At 40.3% G+C, this 19,321-nt stretch overlaps 1 protein-coding gene across 4 annotated transcripts in view; it reads right to left on the bottom strand.

Annotated features, from left to right (window-relative positions):
• Nucleotides 1-903: 903 nt before the first annotated feature.
• ABCD3 (ATP binding cassette subfamily D member 3) overlaps nucleotides 904-19,321 on the bottom strand; it is a 63,977-nt gene continuing 45,559 nt past the window's right edge. For 3 of the 4 annotated variants that reach the window (XM_032487125.1, XM_032487124.1, XM_014564497.2), the window contains exons 14-23: nucleotides 18,395-18,486; nucleotides 18,241-18,304; nucleotides 18,044-18,107; nucleotides 12,532-12,609; nucleotides 12,364-12,429; nucleotides 12,173-12,262; nucleotides 11,578-11,697; nucleotides 5,881-5,985; nucleotides 4,398-4,454; nucleotides 904-2,397 (exon numbers count right to left, since the gene is read on the bottom strand). In XM_032487125.1, the coding sequence (XP_032343016.1) occupies nucleotides 2,320-2,397; nucleotides 4,398-4,454; nucleotides 5,881-5,985; nucleotides 11,578-11,697; nucleotides 12,173-12,262; nucleotides 12,364-12,429; nucleotides 12,532-12,609; nucleotides 18,044-18,107; nucleotides 18,241-18,304; nucleotides 18,395-18,486 (814 nt within the window). In that variant the 3' untranslated portion in view covers nucleotides 904-2,319. Of the gene's footprint in view, nucleotides 2,398-4,397; nucleotides 4,455-5,880; nucleotides 5,986-7,955; nucleotides 8,150-11,577; nucleotides 11,698-12,172; nucleotides 12,263-12,363; nucleotides 12,430-12,531; nucleotides 12,610-18,043; nucleotides 18,108-18,240; nucleotides 18,305-18,394; nucleotides 18,487-19,321 lie in introns of those variants that run through there. The other variant, XR_004322667.1, reaches the window with a different exon arrangement.

The raw sequence follows: 19,321 nt of genomic DNA, 5'->3' as shown, positions 1-19,321 counted from the left end.
CTTTAGCCTCTCCACATACTTACTGTTCCACAATTGCTTCTCTTTGTTCAGCCTCGTAGCCTTTAGGTTTTGCCACTTCTTTGGGGCTTTGTTTCCTTAAGAAGGTTTTCATGTCACATAAAACTTATTAAATACATTTGTACATTTTTTTCCTGTTAATCTGTCTTACGCCAATTTAATTCTTAGGCCCAGCCTAAAACCCTAAGAGTGCAGACGTCAAATTTTGCCTCCCTTACAGAGGGAAACCCGAGATACACTTTGTCCTATGAGTACTGTGCAGCAAACAACTCTCACTATAGACGTTTCTGTTTTCTCACTATATAAAAAAGTAGTGGGAAAAGATGTGCCCTGCTCAGTCATGTTCTGGAAACACTGGATCCCTTTGCTGGAGGCCTTCTTAGAACCACCGTGTTAATGGGCACTGTGATTCTCCATGAAAGGGATCTTCCTTTATGCCTCAAATGGTGAGGCACATTAACATTTGTTAAAAAGGAATAAAAAATACAGAAAAAAAGCCCAAAATGAATTTCTGGTAGCAAGAATCCATCACAGAAGGAACCAGGAGGCAGGCGAGGAGAGCACTTCTACTCACAGGTCCGGCGGAACCTAGGAATCTGAGACACCCCCCCGACCCCAAGCCGGAACAGCCTTCCCGGGACTTAACCCTTACGGTCTCCTGGCGACTTGGTAACATTTGTGAAGTACACTGAAGATTTTTTCTGCTTTTTCTAAAAGAGAAATTCATTCTGTTAAAACCACACTTGACAAAACTTTTTTAAGAAGAGACACTGGGCGCTACAAGGGCTTTCCGAATGTTATTTTTGTGTTTTTAAGGCAAGACTGTATGAACTCTGTATGAACCACTGAGGACTGAGATACCAGAACAAAAAGAACAAGTAAAGGTTGTACAGGATATGTGATTTTTTTTTTTAATCCGAACAGAAAATAAGTATACAAGTTTGCTAAAGAGAGGTGGTAAAAATTGAATGTTCTGTATTATGGAATCAGTACATCAGGTTTTACTTTGGTAGTCAGTGATTCTTACAATTAATTCTGCAAAAAAAACAAAACCAGTTATGCAGAAATAAGAATATAAAAAGCCCCTTTTTGAACTCCAGTTTGATAAAACTGATTTCATATCTAGCTCACTGATAGTATTCAATTTCAGTTCTCCCTGTGAAAATAATACACATAGTCATTAATGGTGGCTTGGTGAGATGAAACTGATTTCTCTTAGGATACAGTTCAACATAATAGCCCAAATATAAAAACTTCATTAAAGATTCACAGAGATAAACCAGTGCCTTAGGAAACATAATTCACCCATGTGCATAATTTTATAACATATTTTTTAAGCATAAAATCACAGTCGAAGACAGTGATAACATTGCATACTCAGTGCTTTAACTTTATGTAGTGCATTCCTATGGCTCATCTGGAGTTTAACACCATGTAACCACCACACTTCTAATGAATGGGCTTCTAACATACACAAATCCATCCAATTCTTCAAACATTCTCAAACTCTTACAAGACCTTGAGCTCGACATGTAAAGACTCTGTGTTTGAACATCTCAATCACTGGGAAGATTAGGCGCAAAACATAGTAACCATCCCTTGTAGGCAAGACTGCACATATACTTTTGTTGCATCACCACAAAGAACCCTCAAAAAACTCAATACTGAAAACTGAGAGGGGCACATTTATTATTTAGCCAAAGAAATTTCAAATGGCTCTCCTGGAGTCAAACGCACCCCAAGACACATACAAGGAATGAGTATTAACTGTGGCAGCTAAAGACATCTGCCACCGCGTAGTAAATGCTATTGTGCAATGATGTCACACATTTTGATAATACACTATGATCTGTTTCCCACTGTTGTGGGACACAAGAAAATGAAACTCAAGACTATCTTGTTAGAACAGGACAAGTGATGACCCCAATTTTAAACAGGGTTCTTCACTGAAGGAAAAGATAGAGCCAAAAAGTCAAAGTAGCTGACTTCAAATGGTTTGCATCCCAGGATGAATCAGGTTACACTGATTTAAGCCCAATTTAATTTAGGCAGATTTTTAACCACAAGAATAAGGACATTCTTAGTACATATTAATAATTAAACCAACATATACACAATTAGCAATATCCTATATAATATTAAATGTTTCAACAACTTGTTCTCAATTATTTTATATCCAGTTAATTTGTTGCTTTGTTTAAAAAAAAAACAAGCTCAACATAATCTTACAGTGTACTTTGTGTTTCTAATCATATTGTGTGATTATTTCACTGAAGTGGGTACAGTGCCGCTCTCCGGAGTCTAAGAGCCAAACTCAACTGTATCTTCTGTTATCTGTTTGAATTCGTAATTGCCTCTGCCGTCCATGTGCAGGTAGTACTATGGGAAAGAAGTGGGGGAAAAAATCAGTGACTAAGAATTTCCTTTTTATCAGGAATTCATGTAGAGGTTATTGTGTAAGAAAATGATTGGAAATAATTATTTTAAGCTACTAAAGTCTTTAAAAGTTGATACTCAGAAATGCTTACTATTTTCCAAGGAAAGACTAAATGAAGAAGTCTGCTCTTTTAAAAAACAGTCACACTATACCTCTGCTGGGAGTGGATATAGCACTGTCCTTTATGAGAGCTAAAACACCAGACTTCATGATTTTAAAGGAACCAAATCTACAAGCATCCCACCAATTATAATGCGTCTGTCACTCCGCCACCAAGGAGCAGACCCACCACAGTGCGAGTCTGCTGGGTACGGCAGCCTCTAAAATACTTACCTTAGATCAGCTTGGGACCTCTAACTTGCGGCTTTTTGTTTGTTTGTTCTTTGATTTAGCAGAGGAGGTAGAGCTACAGAGTGAGCCTATACATCCCCTCCCATGAAGGCACTCTGAGGAGAGCAGGTACAAAACCTTCTGTTCTATTTAGTGGGGTTTTTTATTTACAGAAGCAATCTCTGTTTCTCCACTTTCTGTACTGTTGTTTTTAAGCTACTCTGGACTCCAACACCGGAGCGCTTCGTGTCACCCTCCTGCACGCGAGCACCGGCCTGATGGTTATTCTGCTGCTTGTCTGCACCCCCAGGGGGAGAGGGGAAACCTATGGCTGTCATGTTTATGAACTTCTGAGAAAACACAAAGGCTCTGGATATAGTTTTAAACTGCTTTGATTTCTTGCTATTTAATTTCTCATTCAAGTCATGAAAAATGGGCAAATCATAACATGCCATTAAGATAATAAAAGCTATCTTTAAAAGTCAACAGCTATATAGAATTTCATTACAGTTTCTTTCATACAGGCTACCTCTTTGCTCCTCGTGGTCATCTATGAGACAGCCAGGCAAGGGCCAACAACTTTATTCCCTGAAGGAAGCGATTAATGCCAGAAACGGTGGTGCCTGAACCCGGTTTTCTGGCTTAAATCCCATGCTCTTCATTTCACTACCTGCACACTATCACCTAAACTGTAAGGTTCTTGAAAGTAAAGACAGTACTCGGTTCCTTATGACTCTTACTCCATTTACAACATTTGGTAAAAAAAAAAAAAAAAAGGTGCCCAATCAGGTATGCATTTTATGGGACAAGATACCCTTACCATGTTCCAATTTTCCTCAAACCCTTTCTTTTAACTAAAATTTCTGTATCACTTAGTAAGGAAAAAAAGGAAGGAAGAGAAGAAGGAAGGAAGAGAAGGAGGAAAGAGGAAAAGGGGAAGGAGAAAGGAAGAGCGAAAGAGAGAAAGAAAGAAAAAGAAAAAGAGAAAGAGAAAGAGAAAGAGAAAGAAAAAGGGAAGGGTTTAATTTTAGGGTTTGATCATTTTACATTAAGAGTTGAGAAGAACCGCCGTAGGGAAGACGGCACTGCGGAGCACTCACGCCCATGTAAACCTCGCTCTAACATCTTTGTAAATTACCGTGACCACCTAATGAGTTCCATTTTATCACCGTGTAATGACGAACATAGCTAACATTATTCATCTCCTTCCTGTAGTCCTGACCTCTACCAAAACTGTCCCTAAACTTTCCGCTGCCTAGTCCTTCTTTAGATTCTTTCCCTTCTATCAATACAGAATAGGAAGAAAAAGTCCATTTGGCCACAGCTGTGATGAGATTGTGCACATTTTAGTCAATTATACAACTGGAGAACCACTAACTGGTTCTCGCATATATAACCACAGGTTGTTTACACACAGTGTAGCTTTGAAATTGACAACTACAATAACATTTAAGAAGATCCTATTTTATTTTATAAAACTGAATTAGTCACTTTTTTCTTTAAGGTATATATTTAAAAAGGAATATACACCAAGAAATCTAAAACCACTATCACCCGAATTCACATATGAAAATAAACTTTCATTATACCATTCAATGCAAGTAATACAAACCTCATGGTGTTTCCAAAGGGACTTTCTGTGCGACACAGTGAAGAGGGTGATGCCAACCTATACAAGGAAAGTGATCAGGTTTCTATCAGTATCACAGCCTGTATAATTTAAGTTGTTGAGATGACTGTCTTCAGCAGCTACAGTTAAAAATCAGTGCCCCAGAGAACAAACTACAACCAATGCTCAGTGTTCTAAGGTGGCGCGAAGGACAGGCCACCAACCACATGATAGAAGCTAACAGGCCCCAATCGAGTCTTTAAGAACAAAACTAAACTAAAGAGGAACTAGCTTAATTAAGTGTATTATTTTGTTTGGGGCAGAAAATGTATATTCTAGCACATTTTCTATTTTATTGTGAAAAATATATGAAAAGAGTATAAAGATAATAAAATAGCAAAAGGTTAAAATCGGGAAAATTAAATCAATAAAGTACAGTCTACAGTAAATTTGTTTTTCAAATGCAGGGTCAAAATCTTTTATTGGGAACCACTGTTTGGGAATGCGTCTTGGAACTGAGATCTTGGACAAGGAGTACTAACCACCCCCAGAGGGTCCTGGGGCAGAATTCTGTGTGCTACACACATCACTAATTCTGCAACAACACACATGGACACTGACAGTCAGTGGGACAAATGAAAGAGCTTAAAAATCTTCGTCAGGCGTGGTTTGGCTACCCAGGGAGCTCACGACAAAACAATGACAAACCTTTTGGTTTTAGAAGCTTTACTGGATTTTAGACTGTGAATAAGGGTTTGTGGGTCATACTTCAGAATTTCAAAACCACAACAACAGATACAGCTAGTTGCTCTAGGTCAGTGATTTTCAATTAAGGAGAGGAGGCAGGGGCACTTGACGATGTTTTTATTTTACACTGTCACAACTGAGAGTGCTACAGACATCTAAGGGGTAGAGGTCAGAAATGCTGCCAAACATCCTACAGAACAAGGGACAGCCCCCCACGACAAAGAGCCATCCAGCCCTAAATGCTGACTACTCCATAATCACTGAAGGAATGAAACCAATGCAGACAGCCTCAGAAAAGACTAAAAGGAAGCTCTGGTAGAATGTTATCCAGGCCAGAGAAAAAGGCGAATAAATTAAAAATTGCCAAATAACTACTGTTGAGTTTTCTTGATTAAAAAAATTATACTTAGTTAAAGTTAATGGAACAGACTAAAAAAAAATCAATGTATTAACACTGAGTACTGGGAATGAGGTAAAAAGGAAACAAATTTAAATGTTTATTTCATACGTAATACATGGCTAAAACGAATTACATGCAGAATTCATTTATAATTCTTTTTGTTTTACTCACATCCATTAATTACCAGTTTAAAATCTCCGTGAAAGCAAGATACAGCCCCTGGACAGTACTTCCAGTAATTCTGTCACTTTAAAACTTGCAATCTCCTCTTTGGCCAGATACTCGGCTGGACACAGAGGACACTGGGGTTGGAGGGCACTGAGCACCGGTCACACTTACCTTTCGACAGTGACTGTAGATGTAGCCTTCCACATCCACACTGACTGCACTTGTGCATTCATCCAGGATGGCAAACTGGGGCTTATGATAAAATAATCTTGCCATCTGAAGCATAAAAAGAAATATTTTGTATAATCACATGCAGACTGAAAATTAGTAAGCTAAAACGGATTTACTTTAAATATACATTTACAGTCTTGTAAAGAAAGGGTGAAAATTATTGTCTCAAAAAATCTACCTGTCAGAAACAATACAAAGAAACCCAATTGTTTTTACTGTCTTCCCGAAGAAAGGGAAAAAATGTAACACGTGGGAAATACTGTTAAGAGTAAAACAGAAACTTCTAAGACTGATGCGAGATGAAGTTGAGTTTTAATATTAAAATTCTCTAAATAAGATTAAAGGGTACACACTTTAACCAAATCTTCAAATTCAGATGACAGATGGCTCAGGTGCAAAAATGGGACTATTTTTAAACATTCTGTTGCTTAAGTAATGACAATTAATTTTAAGTGGCCAGCTAACATGCCCACCAGCAGTGTCTGAGTGCTCTTGTCCCGCACCCCTGTGCTCAGCACCGGGCACGCCCAGCTTTCCAAGCCTTGCTTGTTTTGTGCATGAAAATTAACGTCAAGGTTGTTGCAGCTTGCCTTTCTCTGATTAGCAGGAATGCTATTTGCCATATGTAGTTTACTTTCTGGGAATTATTTATTCTGGTTCTTTGTCTATAGATATTCCAATCTGCCATCTCCTCCTAATGACGCTCTCCATGTTGCAAGACCAATGGACACATTTCTATCCTTGCCCAATTTATCTTCTCTGCAACGTACAACTCAGGTGACCACTCCCTCCTTGAGAAAGTGACAGTGAAACCATGGTTTTAAGCTTCCTCCCATTTCTTAGGCTACTGGATATCTTAGAGAACTCTCAAAATTAAAAAATCTAAAACTCACTGATTTTTTAAATTTCTCCCTTAGAATCCATTCATACATTCTCCCCATCTTGAACATTTCAGAAAATGACACTATCAAACAGCTGCTAAATCTAGAAAGCTGTGAGTCCTCCTTGATTTCCCTTCTCCTCCTCCCTCCCACCCCCACCTTGCCACCTTCAGTCCACCGAGTCCTGTGGAGTTCACAGTCTACTCACTTCCCCCATCTCACAATCCCGCCCGCTGCCCGGGCACAGTCCTCTCCTCCTGGACGACCACACACAGCCCTCTTCTTCCTCTTTGCTCCTCTCCAGCCCAATGTCCATGAACCAGAGAGGATCTTCCAAAACTGCAAATCAGAGTTTCACTCTTCTGCTTAAAACCCTTCAGTAATTTGCCATTTCACTTAGAATAAAAATCAGACTCCTTCCCAAGGCCTACGAGGCACTGCACAACCTTACTCTGACTCACCCTCTAACCTCCACATTCCGGCCGCCACTGTCTCCTCTCCACTCTCAGGACACGAGGTGTCTCAGGCCTTAGGGCTTAGCACGTCCTTGTGTCCCAAACGCCATACTCTGCTTCTTGCATCTTTCAAAGTTCTGCCTAAGGTCCCCTCCTCAGATAAACCTGCCCTGACGCCTCCCCGCAGCCCAAGCTGGCCCCTCTAGAGCGTCTCTGCAGCCCTTCATCCAGGATAAACTGCACCCTGTCCGTTTCTCTGTGTCCCGCATAGGCTGTAACATCCACAAAAGCTGAGGCTCTTTTAATTACTCCTGTACACCCAGCACCTGAATAGCACAGGAAACATTCAAATATCGGATAAATGAATGATCGAAACACATCAACAGGTTTCTTGATGTTTGTATCTTGTTTGTATGAGGTGAGGAAGGAGAAGCAGCAAGGACAGACCATCAAGAAGTCCGACTGCGCGGGGCCTTTGGTCAAGTCAGAATTTGCTTGTTAGATCACAGAGACCTGAAAATGTCTTTCTGGAAGAAAAGGACTAGAAGAGATTAAATATAGGTGTGTGTGTGGGGGGTAGCACATAACGAAGGAAAGGGATGTGATAAAACCGGATGAGGGAGGGTCCAAAAACACAGACGGAGACACTGAGCCTGTCTCAAGAGGAAGGGTGACGTACCTGCCGAAGCCTGGAAGCACAGCGGTCAGGACGGCCCAGGGCAGGGCTACTAAGAGGAGCAGTCACTGGAGGCGCGCCCCAAGCGCCCCTCCTCCGCGCTCCCACGGAGCGCTCTGCACGCCTCCGCCACCAACCACCACATCACATGGGGGCTCTCCCATCGCTTGTCCGTCCCTCTCCCACTGCGCGGTCAGCTACTTGAGACGGCAATACAGGAAGATGGTGAAGTGTGTGAGCACGGCAGTCACACTGCTGCCTGAGCTTGCCAAGGCACCCCCCCAGCCCCCGCCAACAGCTTTAACACTTACTAGCTATCTGCCTGGCAAGCCCCTCCACTGCTCTGCTTCCTCTGTGGAGCGGGGCACACACAGCCCTCATCTCACAGGACTGCTGTGAGAATGAAATGAGATAGCCTGTGGAAAGTGCCTGGCACACTGCCTATCACCTATTAAGCACTCAGTAAGAATTAGCTGTCATTTAACTGAAATAATAGTTTCTCTTTTTTCTTTAAGGAAAGGTGAGTTACTTGGCTGAAAGTGGTGGAATCGGTAACGGGTTGTAAAGCTTGAGATTGGCAGTTTTCAAACGCTTATCAGGAAAAACGAGACAGAGGGACAAAAAGAAGTAAAATGACTGCCCAGCCATGCTGTGAGCCCCTGTGAGGCTCAGACACCACAGAAGTGTGGCAGCACCGATCCATCTCATTCCCTCATTTCTTCAGTGGTGCTTAGAAGCTTACGCCCAGAAATGCCAAGGCAAACAGCTGCCCTTGGGATGGTGTTTAAATAATCTGAGGAAACAAAAAGTGGGAAAGGAAGTTAAGGGGAAGGGATCATTTGTCTATTCTTCTAAGAAATATCTCCTGAGTACCTCCTATGTGCCAGGCCCCGGATTATTAAGTCTGTGCTGGACAGGAAAGGAGGCAGAATCAGAAGGGATCCGATCAACTGTAGAAAAGGAAAGGGTCAATATTAGAGAAATCTCAGTGAGTCTGAAGAATGAGGGCAGTTGCCAGCTAGGTAAAAGAATCAGTTACAAAAATGGATTTATAAAAAAGCTAAGAATTTTATGACAGCGGCATCTGTGGTAAGGAGGGCTGGGCTCTTCTTTATATGTCTATCAATGTTTCAACTTCCCTATCACACACACTTTTTCAGGATCCAATGTAAGAAAACCCGCTGCTAAACAGGAAGAGCAAGAACAGTGACGCAGAAAAGACAACCACAGGTCAGAGAAGCAAGAGAGCCCGACTCATGACACCAGGCGGAGCGGCTCTGGCTGATGGTGGCTGGACCCCAGTGGATGCAGTGGACATGAGGGACATGGCACTTGAGACTGCAGGGGGCAGTGAGAGAAGAGAAGTGGACAGGCCACCTGCACGCTGAAGGCTATGCACCGCAACGCAGCCGTTAAGAGCAGGAGCGCTGGGTCAGGACCTCAGTTCTCCCGCTCAGCAAGCTGCTTCCGCTCCCCAAGTCTTCCCTTTGTCCGCACCTCACTTCCCAGGGCTACTGAGAGAATTAAATAGGACCTGCCATTCAAAACTGAGCCTTCCCTCATCAGTATCCCAGTGCACGCTTTTTGTAGCCGTGACTGAAGACTGCCTGCCTTGTACAGCAGGAACCCGAGAGCGCTTCGCTCTCCTCACTAGATTACCTGAAGGCAGGCACCAGCTAAGGGCCCGGCACGGAGCAGATTCCCAGCTAACACTGAACTCTGTGAAAAGCATATGATAATTAAGTTTTTTCACTGTTAAAATCGTGGAATAGTAATGTTTGCCCCTACATTTACGCTGCCTTTTTTCAAGGAACTTTCAGCCATGTGCTCATCAGGCCTCCCTTTATTCAACAGCGTCACTCCATCCCCTCAGATTCAAATCCTGACTCTCCTGCCCAGGAGCTCCTTTGGTTCATCTGTTTTACACCAACCTTCACTCTTGCAGATTCACTGTTTGGGTTACACTTTTCAAGTTTTTTCTTCCTAAAAATTATGATTTTTATAATTTATAAAAAATGTCTTCTCTTCCCCTCAACTTTTCACTTTGAAAAATTTTAATCCTACTAAAACACTGAAAGAACTGAAACGAATACACATACACTTTCCACCCAACTTCGTCAATGTTCACATTCGTTGCCTTTTCTCTCTCCCTCTAAACCCTTCAAATAGCAAAACAGGAAGCTCTCTTTTAAACTTCACATTCAGTTCTCCAAACACTGGCCTACACAAAGCCCAACCTTTCAACGGCTTGGCCACGCAGCAACGCTGCAGGTGAGCCTTCCCCACTTCCCAAATGGCTCGGTCACGTTCATCTGGCTTTACAGGACTCCTCCCCCCCACCCCCTGTTCTTCTAAGATAGCCTCTCACTGTCTCAGGCATGCCCTTGAATTTCTTACCATCAAATAAAACTCCCTCTTGGGCACCTTTACACCACACATATAGGATTCCTCAGTTCAAACACATTATTCTTTCTCTGAGTTTCCACTGTGTCCAGTTGTGAATCTTGCCGTATCCTTCCATGCTCTTTGAGGCCACAGCGTAGGAATTTAAATTAGTTTTCTTGACTTGCAGTTACTTCTATAGTCATTTTCTAAATTGACTAAACGCTAAAAATGCCAACTTCCCACTCCTTTAGCTCCTCTTTCCACTCTGATCGCAGCTGATATGTCTCCTTCCCTCTGTTTATGACTCATCCGTCACTCTAGATTAATCTCCTGTTACAGCACTAGCCAAATCACAGTGTTAAGTTGATACGAAGTTCATATAAAACGGGTATCATCTGGGGAAAAACAACGTGCAAAACAATCAGGGGCTCGGAGGTAACCAAGAGGCAGGACACAACTGAAGGTGACAGGCAGGCCATTCTACAACAAGCCGCTTCCTCTGCTGTCTTTCCTTGGCTACAGTTTTCCGGCTTCCACAAAATTAACATTTCCTCGCAAAAAAGTCCTCTGGATCTGCTCTAACTATGGTATGTCCAGTTAGAAAATGACTCTTTAAAAGTTCTCTCTCTTAACAGAGCACTTGAGTACTCAGAGTATCACTCTTAATATGCCATGTTTGTTTAGGGATAAGTTTAGTTAATTACAAAATTAAAATATTTTCTTTCAAATGTTTCTTTATATCAGGAAAATTTTTAAATTCTAAATAACCTTAGGTAGTTGATACTGAACCCTGAAACAAGGGAACATAATAATGACAGAGGGAAAGGGCAAGAACAGAATAAATAATAAAATGATAATAAAATTAACCTCTCTACTACCTTCACTTACTTTAGCGAGAACAGCCTGAGGAAGACAAAGGTACATTCACAGGGAAAAGGCACTGAAAGGGATCTCAGAGCCTGACTGGGACCAGTGTGCTACAAAGTTCCCCAACTTCCAGAAAAACGGTTAATGGTACATAATTGCATCTGCATCCTTTCCTTTCATAGGAATATTTATGAATTTTTCTGAATTCCAAATTTACATGCAAGTTAGATTTTTAAGCCCTTTTAGTATCATTTAAACTAAGCCATACTATAATAATTGCTAAATAAAAAGATTAAAACTGTAGTGCCTTGATTATCAACATGCTGACTTTATGCAACCAGGTGCATTGTTGTGCAGTGGCTTCAATACGTACCGCCATTCTTTGCTTCTCTCCACCACTGAGGACATCCATCCAGTCCTGAACACTGTCCCAGCCTCCTTCACGTTCAAGGATGTGACCCAGCTGGACATTGTCTAAGTACTCCTTCAGCACCTTTCAGCAAAATGATTAAAGATGAAATCAAGCTTAACATAATCCAACATTCTCTATCTTGCTTTATTTTTTAAATTAGAATCACTATAATTCTACTGCCAGTATCACTAAAAAAATCACATTTCACAAAACAATGAGGCATAAAGGTAAACCTGAATCCTTTACTTCCTATTTTTACTAATTTTGACAAAATATATCTAATAGCTTAAAGAGAGTAACACTACTGTATATAATTAAAGGATGAGGGCAATGAGAAAACAAACAATAGAAAGACAAGGTTAAACACTCAACATGTCGTATTTAAGTAAGATGGTTAACATCTTTCCTCAGTTTGGAAAGTTCTAATTGATAAGGCTTTAGAAGGCTTCACGGAAGGTCGGAATAAACTCCCTGGCATCTAAAATACTTAACTGATTAAGATAAAGAACCTGAACGGAGTGTTTTCGGTGGGTCTAGGATATAAACGTTTCCTTACGAGGTCAGATATCCCCTTCTTCTTCTGATCTTCTCTTCCATCTGGATATATCACTTGGTCTCGAAGTGTTCCCAGGGTCATATAAGGTCTCTGAGAGTAACAGAGCAAAAATCATTGGAAGGCAATTTTTTAAAAACAAATAAAAAGCTCTTTAAGTCAAAGATTATAAAACAACTTAAACAAGGTCTTACCTGGGGAACATAAAATAACTTTCCTCGCTCTGGTTTAGTCAGACGTCCTCCAAAAAGAGGCCATAACTATAAAAGCAAAGGAGGGGGAAGGGCAACTGTAAATTTTACAACATGGTAGATCATATGGCAAAATAAGACTGCAAAATCTTGAGGCCAGTTTGTACTTACTTCACCAAGAACACGGAAAAGTGAACTCTTCCCACAGCCATTTGGACCACAAATTAGAACGTTGGCCCCAGATCGAACCTGAAAGAAAATTAGTCTATGAATTAATTAAACAGGATATATACTCAATGAGCATTTCCTTAGTCAAATAGTTCTATGCTCATGACAAGCTATCTATTCTGTCTGTAAATGTGGTATTAGGTCGATGCAGTGAGGGTATGGTTGGAGAGACCTTTTACTTTTGTTTACTTTCAATTTTTACTTAGTTACTTTCTTTCCATTTAAAAATCACAATTGACTTATCAACTTAATCTCAATCAGAATACAAAGACCTAAAGTGAATTCTTGAAAACAGTAAATACGTATGTATACACAGTCTCTTTTTTAAAAATGGAATTGTACCATTTACACGGTTCTACAAGCTGTTATTATGTAATATGTTTTTCCAGGTCAGTATATTCAGATTCTCCCCATTCTTTCCTTAATAGTTGCAGCGTACTTCATAGTAAGGATGTACCACAATTTATTTAAATGCTCTCCCTTTTGTTAAATATTTAGGTCATCTTCATTTTGTTTACTCTTTTAATAACACTGCAGCGACACTCTGAGTCAGCGAGCAAATTTATGCACGAGTGAGAGATGTTTCCACAGATCAGATTCTTAGTAATTACAAGTGTTGGATCAAAGGATACATGGATTACAAATATTTATAAAATGCCACCAAATTGCTCTGCAACAACGTAAAGATAAAATCAAATGCAAAAATACCCAGTGGTTAAGCTCTCAACTTACAGTCCCGTGGAAGTGCTAAGCAACCCCGTGAAGAGTCACAGAACCTAGGTCAGGGTGCAGTGAGATGCGAGCGGGAACCCCGCCCCAGCGGGACGAGGGCGGCAGGCAGGTGGGCGTCGCCCGGCTGTGGAGCTCGGCTTTGGTAAACTGCTGAGCCTTAGGTCCCTATTATTTAATTCAGCGAATATGTACTGAATACTCAGGGCCAGGCTCTGCTCTAGGCAATGCAGCTCCATTAGTGAATAAAAGAGACCAAAAAAGCCCAAACAACAAAAGCCTCCCCCAGATCTTTACCTTAGCAGCATGCTTTCTAGTGGGAGAGACGTGCACTAAAGTATATGCATAGCAAACAAGCAAGTTAAACAGTGTGTTAGAAAACAAGTGCTGGGGAAATACAGATCAAAGTGAAAAACACCCGCGACTGGGCATGGAAGGCTGCACCTCTAAGGTGGTCAGGTCAGGCCTCGGTGAAAGTGACAACTGGGCAAAACTTAGAAAGGAAGAACAAATTAGGAATTTAACTGGAGGAAAATGGTTTCAGTCCCAAGCCCACACACAGAAAACAGCTGCAAAGGCAGAGGCAGGAAGGTACCTGCCCTATTCAGCAACAGAAAGCAGGCTGGTCTGGCTGCAGAAGAATGAGCAAGAGGGGAGACTAGTACGAAGGGAGCTCAGAGAAGCGAGAGGAGGTGGCAGGGTTAATGGCAGGCAAATCCCGCAGGGCGCTGAAAGGCTCTCAGAGAACTTTGGCCTTTTCTGATGAAATGCAGTCAGAAGGTGGAGGCAACCCAAGCGCATGAATGCATAAACAAAACGTGGCATATACGTACAATGGAAGTATTATTCAGCCTTAAAAAGAATAAAATGCCTCAACATGAATGAACCTGAAGGCATGATAAGAAAATATGACAGACACAAGAGGACAAATACTATGATTCCATTTGCGAGGCACCCAGAATAGGCAAATTCATCGAGACAGAAAGTAGAACAGAGGTTACCAGGAGCTGAGGGGCGGCGAGAAAGAGGAGTTACTGTTTAATGGGTACAGAGTTCCTGTCTGCTGTGATGAAAGTTCTGAAGACAGCAGTGAAGGCTGCACAACACACTAAAGGTACTTAATGCCACTGAACTGTATACTTAAAAATAGTTAAAATGGTAAATTTCATGTATATTTGACCACAGTTGATTTATAATAAAATACCGCAACTTATGCACATCAGTGTTAGAGAAGGAGCTATTCTGATTAACTCTTCCAGATGAATGATGTCTCTTTTTCTGAGAAATTATTTTAAAGAGTCATTTTGATGGACTTCTTCTAAACACGTATTTCCTCTTCTTGTAAAACTGAATACAGTGGATATTCCCAATCTGCAATGTTATTACACATAACTGTACTCTACTATGACAGTGACATCCTCAGGAGTGCAAGTTCAGAGAGCCATCAATTAGACGGTTTCCTACCACTCCGCATTATTTCAGCAACGTCAGCCATGTGCACTTTTTTCTGCCCCTAACTGCTCATTGCGGTTTCCTCTGTATGCAACACCCCACCACACCATTTGGTGCAATACGCCAGGAAACCCAAACACCAAGTTTGCAATCATGTGTATAAATAAAAACTTGAGTTTTCTGAAGTCCTTAGGTACTCTTTTATGCTCAAATGTCTTAAACTCAGCATTAACTTTTCTTTATTCTGTGGCTTTTGATAAGTGGGACAAAATTTCCAGTTATGACACCAGCTATGTTAAAGCAGGGAAAATTTTCCCATTTTAAAGATTTATAGAACCATTTTTTTTCTTGGTCAAGGTTAAGACTAAATGCCAAGAGTAACTTTCACTGAAAATTAAGTTCTTAATAACACTATATTATTGATGCTCCTGAATTCCTAGGGCAACAAAAGCTGTGAACCACCATATATTTACCAATAAAAATATTCCCCCAGACATATCACTTCTTGGTAAGTCCTACTTCCTATGAATTTACTATAATAAATCCTCAAAATATTCTACATATAAATATTTACATAAAAGAGAAATTACATGAAAGTTTGCAGTACATGGGCTTTAGACATTAAAATATGCTTACTGAAAAAGTAAAAATTTTAGTAAGTTACAACGTATTATTTAAATGCCCACATTATAACCTGCAAGTTGTTATTTCTTCAGTCTACTGTAAATATGTCATTGCTGAGGTAGTTTATAAAGGAATAAGATATAAAATCTCCTATTTCAAAGAAGCCTAAATTTTATAACCCAAAAGGTAAAGTGATCATAAGGATGGAAACATTTATTTGTGGTGTCCAAGTCTCAGTTTTATTACATCTCTTTGCAATAGAAAGGAATCCTTATTTTCAAGTAAGCCAGATAGATAGAAAAAAATCAGATATTAGTAAGAAATGAAGGATGTTTGCTGAATAAAGGAAAACTATGTTAAGAGGAATGAATAACTGTGGACCAAAGGGACAGAAGCCAAAAAAACAGCTCCCAGTAGAGGAGAAAACAAAATGAGAATCAGGGTAGATAGCAGGTGACCACAACATGGTCACAAAGTAGCAAGACTCAAACAAGTACAGGCATAACTGGTAACCAAAGTAAGACTTCCCAAAGGAAACCAAAGTAAGAGCAAAAAAGTAAGGGTCTTCCGGAGATTAAGAAGTAATCAGGACTGGCCAGAAGTATATTAACATTCAAACATAAGGGCTTCAAAGGGAAGGGCTTTGGACTAAAATGCAAGTGACCGCATTAGTGTGGTAACCTTATGACAAAGTGATCAATATCACAGATCATAATCATAATCTATTTACTCCATATATCTGTGCATACAGATCTTAAATCCCTTCTCACTACACTTAAGCCACGTGGGTATCTGTATCGTTGGTGTATCCTATGTTTGCATAAAGACAGAGGTGAGGGAACGTGGGAGAAAGTGCCAAGAGGATTCCTCAAAGGAGAAACCTCATGGGCCTTTTCACTCTTGGGCAGTGACGACAAAGAGGCCACTGGAAATCTAACAAAGATGGGGTTCTGAGCTCTGAAATCGAGCCCCATGGGTGGCCACCCACTTTGCCGAGGAGCCCCATCTATCTGACAGGAGCACCCAGAGCTAAATGAGAAAACACCTTTGTCATACTTGTGCCATTAAATATTTACCAACTACGTTCACATTTTCTCTACTTCCCTTTGTGTTTCCTGGCTTTAAAATAAACAAGACAATTATGACAATGTAGAATACTCATTTGTTGAATAAACCCAAAGTACTCTGCCTAACTAACGCTTTCCATTGTTACAGCTCCTGAAAAGAAAGTGGAGGTGTACGTGATAAATATACGTGACTAAGAGTAGAAAAACTGAAGACTGACCTATGATTACAGCACTTTGAGAACAAATTCAATAATTATACTACTTATTTTATAAACTATCAGACAACATTCCTTCAGCGAAAGCAGCTGAAAAGAACCCCCACGTACAACACAAAGTACAGAAGGCCATGGATTCTAGAGCTGTGCTGCCCAGTGCGACAGCTGCAAGTCACATGTGGCTATTTAATTTAAAGTTTATTAAAATTCAGTAAAATCTAAAATTCAGTTCCTCAACCCTACTAGCCACATTTCAAGTGTCCAGTACCCACATGTGGCTACTACATTGGACTCTGCAGATACAGAACATTTCCATCACTGCAGAAAGTTCTATTGGACAGTGTTGTTGGAGAGAAATGGCATCTGGAACTGGAGAAACAGCCTACGTGATAGAAAGCCGTTATTAACCTTCAAGATTTTTCAAATGTAAACTATTCACAAAGTCACAATGGACACATGACCTAAATAGTAATCCTTAGGTCTGTGAGAGGCTTACAAAATCATACAAAAACCACTCATCTTTTGCTTTTTCTTTTTAACGTGGCCTGCTGCATTCCCTTCTGGCTAGCAGACTATGCACTTGGCGTGAGCTGTGGCGTGACCTGGGTGTGGCTGTCTGCGGGGCTGACAGTGACATCAGTGACAGGAAAGTCTGTATTTCATCAGTGACAGGAAAGTCTGTATTTTGTTCTTTAGGTATAGATGCTCCTGCACCACCAAAACACCACCAAAGCAAATTATTTTAAGGAGACCAATGCTGTATTTGCATGTTTAAACATGCACCTCACACTGGAGGCTCCAATTAACTGTATCTTCTACGGCTTTCTTGAGATGGACTTCATTCGCAAACAATTTTTTGACAGCAGTATTTGAACCTTTGAAGTTCTGTCAATAAGAAAATAGATTTCTTACTGTTTCAAAGACTTACTTTTTATTTTTCCTTCCAGTTTTATGGAGATATCACTGGCATACAGCACTATATAAATTTAAGATGTACAGCACAATGATTTGACTTCCAAACACCATGAAATGATATCATAATAAGTTTAATAAATATCCATCATCTCATATAGATACAAAAAAATAGAAAAAAAATTATGTGCATAATGAGAACTCAGGATTTACTCTCAACAACTCTCACATGTAACATACAGCAGTGTTGCACATTTATCACACACATCACATCCCTACTGCTTATTTATCTTATAACAAACTTTGCAGCCTGTAAAAAGGCTTACATTTCAAAGCAATTTTTGGATTCAGAGACTAGGTAAAGCCTTAAAATTATTTTAACTATTCAGACAACAGTTTTTCATTTCACATTTTGAAGATGATTTAAGCATTTATTATAATCATGTAAAAACTTACTTCAAAATTAAGGTCTCGGATCAAGATATCTCCATTTGGTGTTGCTAAAGGAACATGGTCAAATCTATGGAGGAAATTAATAAAAAGAGAATAATTTCACATTAAACACTAAGCACATGTAGCTAAAAGAGAAAGGCTACTGTGTAGTTTAGCAAATGTTTATTTTGGGGTGCTAAAGGACCCTCCTCTATACGTACTTTATAATGTTGTCTGCATTGATGATTTCTCCAGCACCAGGTATCAAGGGAATGTCTTGTTCTCCTTCAATACATTACACGGAAAATCACTATTAGAGCACTATGTTACGTCAGCAGAAACTCATACTATGTGACCTACTGCATTCGTATTTACCCTTTTCCTGTTGCGAGACCATGGTGCGTTCATATTTGCCATGATTTAAGTCCTTCAGTACTTGCATTAATTCTGTAATTCGGGCAGTAAAACTGAAATTAAAAAAAAAAAAGGAAGTCATAATCAAAACTTCAAAGGCTATCATAGCTTTTATTTTTATTTATTTATTTAAATATAATTGATATATGACATTGTTAAGTACATATCTTTTATTTTTATACAAACTTAACTAAAGTTCCTAAAATTATTAGTTTAGATGAAATAACTTAAAAGAAGTCTCATCAACATAAAGTATTAGTAACAGTACACATGTTTCATTATTATGTTTCAGTAGGAGAATAGGAACATGAGGCTAAGAAAAGAAGTCTCAGGGGGTCCCACCTCAGCAGCTCCTTACTTCATCACCAGTAGGCCAGGACGGTTAATTGCCACTAGAATTCTAAGGAACTTTCTAGCAGATACCACAAAAGGACTAATGCGAGTGCGTTCCTCAGACCCAGGGAGCGTGGAGCTTGAGCCCCCGCTGCCGTGAGCTGTAAAGCCATGGATACAGCTGGTCTTGCTCTGAGAAGTCATTTATTTTAGGCAAGCCAAATGCACATTACTTCCCTGCAAACGTGGAAGAATCTGGAAGACTCCTCTCTTTCCCCGAAGAGGGGAAAAGATGAAATGCTCTTAGTATTAGACAGAAATCGCTATGGTGATAGAGAGAAATCAGAACTAATGACAGGAGGCTGAGGAGTATGAGGCTGACAGGACGGTCAGAGCAAGAGCACTAATCAGAGAAGCAACTGCAGGATCCTCCTGTGAGTAAAAGGCAGAAGCTTCCTAAAGGAACAGAGCAGCCCGCACGTCAGGGCTGCCAAGGACGAGAAAAGGTGTTAACAAGCAGGAGGGGTGGCAGCTTCTCAAGAGGAGGAGACCCCT

The sequence above is a fragment of the Camelus ferus genome, chromosome 9 (assembly GCF_009834535.1).
Source record: "Camelus ferus isolate YT-003-E chromosome 9, BCGSAC_Cfer_1.0, whole genome shotgun sequence".
Lineage (NCBI taxonomy): Eukaryota > Metazoa > Chordata > Mammalia > Artiodactyla > Camelidae > Camelus > Camelus ferus.
Note: the sequence above shows the minus strand (reverse complement) of the source record. Positions and strands in the feature narration are given on the sequence as shown.